The sequence below is a fragment of the Belonocnema kinseyi genome, chromosome 5 (assembly GCF_010883055.1).
Source record: "Belonocnema kinseyi isolate 2016_QV_RU_SX_M_011 chromosome 5, B_treatae_v1, whole genome shotgun sequence".
Taxonomy (NCBI): domain Eukaryota; kingdom Metazoa; phylum Arthropoda; class Insecta; order Hymenoptera; family Cynipidae; genus Belonocnema; species Belonocnema kinseyi.
In genome coordinates this window covers 59,769,823-59,781,016 of record NC_046661.1, presented here as the reverse complement: position 1 = coordinate 59,781,016, position 11,194 = coordinate 59,769,823, and the positions used below count along the sequence as shown (strand labels likewise).

Below are 11,194 nucleotides of genomic sequence, written 5' to 3'. Positions count from 1 at the left end.
TCATTATCGCAAGTTCAAAGTAGACCCAAAGAGCTACAAATCATGAAAACAATTTCGTTACAATAAATGTTTATGTAGTATGGTTTTTGTATTTTTTACTTTTACATTCATTAAGCTTGAATGATCAATTTTCTTTAACAAACCAAATGTTTGTTTTTGTTCAGCATAACCTACAAAACGTGACAAAATATTGAAAGTACATTTTTTTAAGTGATTACTTACCTCACTGCTTACAAAATATTGTAAGTAGAGCTGTATTGTGCATTATATTTTAAAATCTTTACATGATGAACAAGTGATTGCACAAAATCTTTAATAAATAAGTATCCTTGCAATAAGCTAAGGCAAATGCGTCCGGCGAAAGTTCTATTGTCAAGCCACCAATCGGCGCCACGAGGTAATCTCATAGCGAATTATGGATGTGCTTCAAGTCACCTTCAGCAGAAGATAATGACTTTTTTTTAAAATTTTTAACGCTGCAAAGAAAAGTATTGTGATTACTCCGTGAGTTTATAATAGAAAATTTAACGTAGAATACGAATTTCAACAGTTTAAAAGTTGATCTTGCTGTTTTTTGAGTTTTTTAAATAGGAACCGAATGGGATCTTTACGGGTACTTTGTAGAGGCTCCATTCGGTTCCCTCGGTCCGCCAGGGTATAAATATTCTGTCATAATATTATATTTAACAAAATTTTTAAGCTGATTCTTTTTTTAATTAAAAATATTTTATCAAATTTCAGATCAGTCTTGGCTAATTAAAAATTTAATGAGAATGGATTCCGAAAAAACGACGATTAAACTTGACGATCGACCAGTTACTCGTTGGCGAAAGAATTGGCAGGATTCCGGAGATTCGCCGAGTACATCTGTTAGACCTCAGACTGGGGTTTCGAGACCAAGGGGTAAAATTGAAAGACCAATATCTCGTAGAGGACTCAAAAATGGGATTCAAGATTTTACAATAGTTTCAAACACTTACCAAGCAGGATTACGAGGACGAAACACTTTGTCAAGACCATCCTCTCCGGCGATATCATCAAATCGAGTTTCCACGGCTAACTCTCACATAAATTCTGCAATAAAATTAACATCATTGAGTACTGGCTCTTCTGCAAATCCCTTTGCAACAAATGCCTGTGGTCTTAGTCGACCGGTTACTCAGGAAGGCGTGGCCGCAGTTCGTCCAAGCTCCACTAGAGGCTTACCACGAATGACGAGGTAAGAAGTGTTTGTTTAAGAACTACCGTTTGAATATTTATCAGAAAATGGTTAATCTGTTCTGTATGAAGGTAAGTGCAATCCTTTAGCGCCAGATAAGTTCCCTGCATTTAAAGGAATCGAATGTTCTTGATTACAAAACGAACCGTTATGACCTACACAAGTTTTTAAGTGAAAAAATAGAATTTCGGGAAATGCTTCAGTCTGATTTTGTGAGCAATTCTGTTCTTTGCAGGATTTTCTATGACTTTCAATATCTCTTACCATCTTTAACATTCACGATCTCAAAAGAAAATTTCATTTGATTTTTTCAAAAGTTACCTTCTTATTTTTCTTCTTCAAAATATTATATTCGAAAATAATATAATAATACCTTACAATATACAAATCAATTACATGAATGACTGTTCTATAAATAAACTTTACATGAAAACGTATAAATAAATTTGTATGACTTTTAAATTATCCTTCATTATCTCGTCCATCCGATAACCACCCTTAATACGTTTACAAATTTAACCTAAGTAAATTTAACTGCTCTACATTTTCTGTAACGTGTCATTTTGGAGCTCTTCATTTTTCGACCTGATAACATAACTTAAGGCACTTTTTCTTCCCGCGTTTTTACTATAAGATGAAACAAGAAAAAAAGATTAGTAAGCATCTCAGAAGACTGCTCGCTATTAGTCCCAATAAAGAAAATATCATTATAGCAACAAAATCTAATTAAAGCAAGAAGGGTCGGCAACTCGTACAGTGATTCTAAGAGCTCCGATTTATCACTCGTTAAAAATCTATAATTAGACACAGAAGTAACCTCTGCATTACAGGTGTTGTAAAGAAACTTTTTAAAAAAGTATTGTATCAATTGTGGTAATTCCTCTCACAAAAGCTGTGCAATTCAGATAAAGAATTTTTCTACCTCAGTGAAGATCGATGTATGTGTTGTAACCCAAAAAGTGCTCGATCCTTACCAGGCAATTAAAGAGACACGATTACTTCTTTAAGAAAAATAATAAAGAAACAGGAGATGCTTTGTGCACTAAGGATGAAGTAATTAAATCTTTAAGATTTCACGGCAAAGCATTGAAAACTACAATGTCTAAAATGGATTAAAACAAGGTGTCTGTTGACGTTACTTGCATGCAAGGTACGAAGTCATGTCGTGGCGCAATAGCGACACTTTTCAAACAAACCTCAAAACGAGGCTCCATCTTTTTTTAGAAATAAAAAGGCCATAAAATGTTATATCAACACCTGTGAACTGAGGAGATCAATATGTTGCCATAGAGCCGCGAAAGATCTACCCTAAAATTCAAATTTTATGTGCACCTGCTGATGATGTTGATCAGGTTTAAGATCTTACAGACAGAATTCTTCGACAAAACCAATTTGCGAATGGAGAGAACTTTAAAATGCAGATGCTCTTCAAAAAATCAAAATTTTAAGATTAGAACTTTGACACCATTATTTTGGAAGTTAGGCTTATTACACATCGAATGTCATTGAACACAGGCTTAATTCACATCGGTTGGGAAGTTGTAGTGTAATCGATCACCTAAACGTCTTAACGAGTTTCAAGTATCTAAAATTAGGACACGGCCAGCGTCTTTCATCAAATTGACAATGCATGTTTACAGACTGCAGGCGACCATAAAGAATCGGAATGAGAAGCTGTAATCGTCCCTAATTTTCAGATCATAAAATTTAATCACTCTGCATTCAGTACGGAATTTAGTTAATATAACAAGGCTCTCGTTCGAAATAAGCGCAAAATCAACTACTCTCTTAGAGTCTCTCTCTTAGCTGATTATGACGTCATTATTTTCACTAAGACATGACTCAACTCGAACCACTATGAAGCCGAATGAGGATTGAAGGACTACGTTATCTATAGAAAGGATAGAGATAAAAACAGTGGTCATTTTTAATGAGGAGAGAAAGTACTCAGTGCATTGCACTTAAGGCTTCATACGCTTGATTGTAGAATGCCAATTTTTACTGTGGAGCCGATTTTCATAATTATATACCATGGATGCTCACGCATACTTTTACCATATTCAACGTCGACAGGTTTAAAGCCCAAATCTGTGGAAGAGGATGCCTGTATCTGCTTCGAAAAGACTCATTCACCGATTTTTCGACCTTTATGTGGCTTTGAGGCACGAACAGGTATGTATAGGTCTCACCTGTGTCAATATTGCTAATAAAACAAAAGAGTAGATGGCACATGTTATCGCCCTGAAAGACGCCCCTGTGGAAGGTCACGTTGTTCGTTATCACTATGTGTTGATGAACCTTTAAGCTTTCTAATACAACGATGGTAAGTCTATAGGAGATTGATTTGTAAGCTTCTAGGTAGTCTGTGCATGCAACTGACCGGGCTTGCTGATGGGCTGCTGCGTCTGTGCAAGCAGACCTGTCAATTAGCAGGTTTTCTCAGCTGCCTGTTACGCCTTTTTTCGAGACACCATGATTGTATATTTTTACACAGTATCGAAATTCAAATATGAACTGTATATACGTGACAAATTTTAAAGTGTTGAATTTAACTTTTTCCATCAGAGGTTCTTAATACCATCTGGTCCTGAAGCGGAAAAGTTCTTCGTGCCCCGAGGTGCGTTTTTCATGGCTTTCGCAGTGATTGATGGATATTCCTCAGATGTTATGCGTTTTTCGCAAAACTCCGTGAAACAGATAATATTGTTTCGGGATCTTGTGTACCGCTCTATAAAAAGGCTCTACCTTCTTGGACTTCGGTTAATTTTGATAAAAACTGGGAGATCGGGGTTAGCGAGGAACTGAATTTCCTTGACCCATCTCTTTCTGTTATATATTTTCCTGCTTGCGCCAGGCAATACTCGTATTTTATCAACAATATAATGCGTATCAGAATAGTTAATTATCGATAATTATAATTTATCACAAGTATACTTACTAATTAAATCAGTGAATTGAGTAAATAATAGTTGAAACTATGATTATTTATCAATAATCACAAAAGCTTAAACTCTTGACATGTTTTTATCTCTCATATTCAGTGACATTAATATAATTGAAACGAGATGTTTAACCTTTCTACCATTTAATCTGCATATAATGACAGAAAATTGCAGAATTTGTCCATTCCTTAATCCTAAAAATTATATCTTTTCCGAAAGACTCCGTAAAACAAATAAAATGTATGTGCTTTTTATTGACATTTTTCGCAATTTTGCGATTATCTACTGTTGGTTATCTACTGTTGGAATATGTAATATTAAATAAAAAGTCCTCAAAGATTTATAAATTGCTCTCACACACTAATTAACTCTAAAGTTTCCATGAAACTTCTTCAGAAAATATAGCATCCTTGATGAAATGTTGTATTAACAAAAATAATGAACATTCCATGACAGTTTTCGAGCTATATAAGATCATCTAATGTAAATATATTATCTTCTGTAGGCTGGTTTTTCTATTCTCTAAATCAAGAATTACGTGTCTAGTGAAATTTATAGATCAGAGTCTTCTGAGATACTACCTTTTTTACTTTTTAACCTTCTAGTAAATGGGTTGGATGAAAAATAAATAAGACAGTGTTTATCTGTCCACCCAATGAAGAGCTTTAAAATTACATGAGAAGAAAATGTACAACCGTTGAACTTATTTAGCATGAAGAACACAAGAACACCAATCAAATCAGTGTTTTTGAAAGTCGAAAAAATAACCAAAGGTTTCGTAAGGTTAAAGTTTATCTGGTCCGCGAGACAATGAGATTTTGTTTAATGGGATGAATAGAGGACAATTTTTTTAGATGTTTACCACCATTCTTTATTAGTTTCATACCTCCAACAAAATAGGTGAAAGGAAAAAATACAATAACCGGCATTAGTCAGGTGGCCAAATAAAAAGCTTCAAAATGATTCGTAACAGAAAATGTAGAAGACTGAAACTTATTAATCAGTTTTAAAAAGTTGAAAAAAAAGAATTGTTAAGCAATTTAACGGTGTTTATTGGGTCGAATTCATACATTAAACGGCGTTTATCGTGTCTGCGATATAATGAGATTTCCTTCAACGGGATTCATAGAGTACAGTCTTTTGAGATATATACTACCATTTTTTTGTTTTTAACTGTCCAGTAAATGCGTAGTAGAAACAATACATTAAATGGCGTTTATCAGGTCACCCAAGGATAAGATTCAAAATTTCATGAAAAGAGAATGTAGAACAACAAAATAAAAAATGATTACATATTAAATAACGGTAACGCAACCAATTACCGAAGGCATTCGATTGTCTGAGGTGGAAGGTAAATATGGGAGTAAATATAGGGGTTTCATTTAGAAATAATACACGGTAAAAAAATTGAGCTGTGACAGGGATATTATTCCCCATCATAGCTAAACATTTAGCTGAAAACGAACGAAGGAATTAAGACAGAACCCTGGATCAGCGAAAATAAATATTCTTGACCATTTTGCACATACCAGGGATATCGTATAGTCAAACCCCTAATAAGAATGGCTATAATAGGGATATTAAGAATAGGTGTCTTAAGGAATTCTCGGAAGAGCGCTGCTGCATTGTGGGAGCAGTGGCAGTTCAGATTTACTTTGGACAATTAAACGTCTTTTACCATTTAAAATGTGCGCGAATGTTAATATTAAATAGATCATGATGCGGTAATAATAATTTACTATTATTTCGATTGTAGGCGATAACTATATTGAAACATCAAGCAACGCGATAAAAACAACAAACTTGATTTAGCAATTTCGTCCAAATTACTGATTTACGAGAACAGTTTACATAAAGTAACTAAATGTTCAACTCTTCTAACTAAACATTTTACCTAATCTAAGCGGACATTTTCTTTGAATTTAATATATTCTCGATTCACTCGTTCGCCTCAAGATTTTTTTTCCCGCGTAGACAAATAAATTAAGGAAATATTTTCTTCTATAAAGGAGGAAAATGCAAATACGACCAATCTACACATTTATGAGAATATTTTCTCTTTGTAGTTGCAATTTACACTTTAAATCGACGTGCAACATCCATACCCTGTGTCAAATACGACTTGGGTCCTAAAACTGCAACTTGCTGTTAAATTTTTTTTATATCTCAATTCACCAGTAAATATCTAGGCAATATGTTTTCATTATATTTAAAAATAGTAAACAGATTTTTTAAAAGTTTCTTATTTCTCTGCTCTTAAATCACGAAAATAATCGGCTCTTTTTGAAATTTTACCCTTCATATAAATTTTAAACATATGATTGGATGTTATAAATAAGTCATATATTAATTAATAAAGAAAACTCTAAGCATAACTTACCTACAAGAAGCAATACCCAATCTCAAAATTTAAAAAATTCAAGAGCATTTAAAGTAGTTCCGAAGAAATCATGATAAATTAATAAGAATTCTGAGTCAATTCCAAACGAAATGAAAAAATCCAAAATATTTTTCACAACACAACGCGATGAAGCGAATGAAGCTATAAGAGAACTGAGAGTGCGCGAAAAATTAAAAATTGCAAAATAGATATATTTATTTGAACTTAAGAATTAAAAATCTTCTTAATAAATAATACTAATAAATTTATATTTACTTTAGCATATTGCAAACTGCATTCAAAGTTCACGCATGTATGCGTCGTATAGTTTCATCACGGGGTGATTGGACGGATGCTCACATTCGCGACGCATTGGGCACGCACAAAAATCGCATTTACAGAATGCTCTTAAGATGGGATGCATTCTTGCAAGCATTTCGTGCGCGAAACTTGCGCGAACGAATTTTTATCTAGGATAAAACTAATTGAGCATGAGGAGCAAAAGAATTCCAATCTAGTGAAAGATTCTCATATGCCAAAAAATAATAAACAAATATTTCATAAGTTTCCATTTTTAAGAAATTTAACGCTGTTGAGTGGGCCGCGCTCATGCATTAAACGGTGTTTATCGGGACTGCGTGATAATGCAATATCAAACCATTGGAATAATAGAGGACAGTTCTGAGATGTTTCTACCTTTTTTTTAGTATTAACCTCATAGTAAATGCGTGGGAGAAAAAATACATTAAACGGTGCTGATTAGGTCGCCAAAGGAAAAGCTTTAAAATCCCTAGTAAAAGAAAATTAAGTACAGTGAAACTTATAAGTAGATGATAGTCTTCTGAGATGTATGCTACCTTTTCTTAGTTTCTAAGCTTTTAAAAATGCCTGAGGGGAATATGCATCAAGCGGTTTTTAGCATTCGCCAAATAAAAAACTTCACAATGACATGTAAATGAAAATGTAGAACAGTAAACTTATCAAGCATGAAAAACACAAGATCGCCCATCTAATTAACGTCCATAAGAGTCAAAAATAATAATTACAAAGGTTTTGTGAGGTTGAATTTTAAAGAGATTTTGTTTATGCGATTATTAGAAAACAGTGTTCTTAGGTATCTGCTACTTTTTTTTAGTTTTAACTTCATAGTAAATGCTTGCGAGAAAAAATACATTGAATGGTGCTAATCATGTCGCCAAATGAAAAGATTCGATGTGAAACGTGACGAAACATGTAGAACGCCGAAACTTATTTGGCATGACAAATGCAAGGACGCCAATCTAATCAATGTTACAATAGTCGAAAATGACAATAAGCAAAGATTTTGTAACGTTAGATTTCTAAGCGAATTGACGATTTTTATTAGGTCGCATTCGTACGATAAAGGGTTTTTATCGTCTCTGCAAGATTTTGTTCACTGTGATCATTAGAGGACAGTCTTCTGAGGTTTTTGCTACTTTTTTTTTAAGTTTCAGCTTTCTGCTACACGCGTGGAAGGCAAAATATATTAAGCGGTGTTCATCAGGTCGCCAACTTTAAAATAGCACGTGAAAGAAAATGTGGAACACTGAAACCTAGTTCGCATAAAACAGAAAAGAACGCTAATGTAATCAATGTTTTTAAAAGATGATACAATAATAATAAGCAAAGTTTTTAAGGTTAAATTTTCAAACAATTTAGCGGAGTTGATTAGGTCGCATTCATTCATTAAACGGTTTACGGAAAAAATAAGTTTTATCAAGTTTACGGTACTAATTGAAGGCTGAATTCAATAACTGAACAGAGTTTTATGAAATTTCCAAAACATTCTTAATCAGCTGTGAAATTGCTTAGATGTTTATTAAAAAAGTTCCGTAGTGTGTAAATTGATCTTGAAATAAAAACATTCTATAATTATTGTGGAATAAATCGATAAAAAGCCTTTGAAAGATTCGTAGAAATAGATTTGGGCTTACTTAGTATTTTTGTAAAGCACTGCATTATCTAAACTGTTATTTTCTTTCATTTTGTAACAGATTGGAAGACATATATTTCTGGGAACAAAGAATCCCGCACAGAATGCATGGGAAAATGATTTATGGTGTATTTGGTTATAATTTGGTAATTTTGTGGGTTATAAGGGCCCAATGAAATATCCATACAAAATGGACAGATTTAACGCAATAAGGCGCCAAGCGCTCAACATCAGAGAATTATATATATCCGCATAGCTGAACGTTAAGCGCTCATTTTTTTGACTAAACTGCAAAATTCACAACCTAATGGCAGCAGCGGTGCTTAAATAAGGTCAGTATAAAATTCGGTAATGCCAATCATACATATCACCGCATTTCACAACGTTTGAACGCAAAGCGCTCAACGTTTAAAAATAACTGCTACACTTGCTGCTAGCGCAGAAAAGTTTATTAAATAAGGTTAGTATCACATTCGGTTGTTCGAATTATATATATTGCCCACTTATCACAGTGTTCGGACGCGGCATTACATCCAAATAAACTAAGCTCACTTTGTATCCTTTATCCACTCAAAGTAGTAAGTTTATCTGTTATGATAAAGCCTTGCGTGCTACGCGCTCCGCCGTTGCAAGAAGAGGACGATATATATGATTATATTTATTAATATGACCATTTTTCAGAAACGTCGCTGACAAGCAACAGTGAGTTTCGTAGTAGATTCTTAATATTGAGCGCTTAGCGTTTGAGCGTTTCAAGAAAAGGTCGATATGTATGACAATTTCACATGATTAAGATTTTATTTTAGAACCGTTGCAGCTCTGAAATAGTGAGTGTTTTAGTTTATTTAAAATGTAGAGCGTTTAGCGATCGAGTGCGGCGAAAAGAGGTCTATCGCCATAAAGATAGGCTGGGCAAGACAGTACGTGTCCCACATTCAGCGTGTGGTTGACTACATCACATCTGGCAGAAATTTCACCACCAAGGTTCGAAAGTTCGCGCGCAATCTCCGGACCCGTTATCACACACTTAACAAGTCAAAGCTGCTGACCATCAGGCAGCATATTGTTGAGAGAATACGAATACTATCTGACGCTAAGAGAAGTCTTGAACGGAGAGAGAGGTGTGTCAGAGAAAATCAACAGTTTCTCTCTGACCCATCTCGACTCTTCCAGGACCCTCCAGTTACTGTCGACCACCCAACCCAAACCACAGGAGGTCGAAGTATTTTGGAGAGACGTCTACGAAGTGCAGCATAGACCGGACGAAGACTGAGATAACATAAATAGCTTTAAGAAGCTTTGTATTGCCCTCATAACACCTGATGAAGAATGCCCATCCATCACTACCGAGGAGGCGAAAAAAGTATTAAGAGGGATAAAGAACTATTCCAGCCCGGGACCATATGGTATCAAGATCTTCTGGTGGAAGAAGTTTCCTTCAACCCATCAACATTTGGCCCGTATTTTCACCTCATATTTAAAGTCGGAAGAACCAATTCCGGAGTGCTTGATGGAAGGGGGCACAATACTCCTGCCGAAAATAGGCAACTTAGCTGATCCGAAGAATTACAGGCTAATCACTTGTCTGAAAACACTGTATAAGATACTCACAGCTATTTTTAATGATAGGATTGTTCGGGCAATTGATCCTGTTTGTCAAGAAATGTATGAACAACAAGACTCAAAGAAAGGCGTAGCAGGATGTCGGGAGAACCTGCTCATCGATAGATGTGTCTGCAAAGATGCAGCATACTACCAGCGTGACCTATCGATGGCCTGGATTGATTATCGGAAAGCTTTCGATTTGATCTCCCATAGACTTGTCACCTGTGTTTTGAAAAGCTTAAAGGTTCGTCCGCAAATCTTGATGTGCATAGAGAGATTGATGCCGCTTTGGAAAACCAGATTTACTATCTCATTTGGAAAAAATCGTGTGCAAACTAACAAGGTGATCTTTCAGAGGTTAATTTGGGTATGATGATGCGCCAAGGCTTATTTGAAGCGAAGAAAACTTAATGGCATCCCTGAAGACCCAGAGATCGTCGATAGAAGCGCTGTACGAGATCTTTGCGCTTGAGAGACTTATACATACCTGGGCGTGCCACAGAGCCGCATTCAGGTTGTGACATCTATAAGGATACTCTCCTAAGCAGATAAAAACGTTTTATCCGGCAGGTTTGGTCTTATGAACTGTCGGCGAGGAACAAAGTATCTGCAACGAACATGCTTGCCGTCCCGGTAGTACTCTATTCATTTAGAGTAGCTCCATGGACGAAGAACGAGCTCAGATCCCTTGATATCGGGACAAGAAAGGTTATGCACATGAACAAAAGCATTCATCTTAAGTTTTCTGTTCCGCGACTACACATTTCACGCCATTAAGGTTGCCGCGGAATATTGAGTCTTGAATGTCTTCACAACAGGACCATTCTGGATATAGCACATAGAGTCGCAAATAAAAGAGAACCTCTTCTTAAAATGGTCAGGAGGCACGAAAAAGAGGGCGAAAGGGCGTTTCTGTACAAAGCAGCGGAGGAGGCTGCTGAAACACTTGGACTTAACTTCAGTATTAGGGGTGAACAAAATGCATCCAATCTTATCTACAGTCTGTCAAGTTAAAGCGTGGGTAACTTTTTTGGTAAAATATTTTATTTAAACGCATGTTTCTACATGGAATTACATTTGTCAAGGTGTCGAGC

General features: G+C 35.4%; 1 protein-coding gene across 1 annotated transcript in view; it reads left to right on the top strand.

The window, feature by feature from the left end:
• Positions 1–11,194, top strand: part of LOC117173023 (intraflagellar transport protein 74 homolog) — a 99,475-nt gene that overhangs the window by 69,968 nt on the left and 18,313 nt on the right. Inside the window, exon 2 of the mRNA XM_033361375.1 lies at positions 742–1,219. Coding sequence (XP_033217266.1) covers positions 768–1,219 — 452 coding nt within the window. The 5' untranslated portion in view covers positions 742–767. The remainder of the gene's footprint in view (positions 1–741; positions 1,220–11,194) is intronic.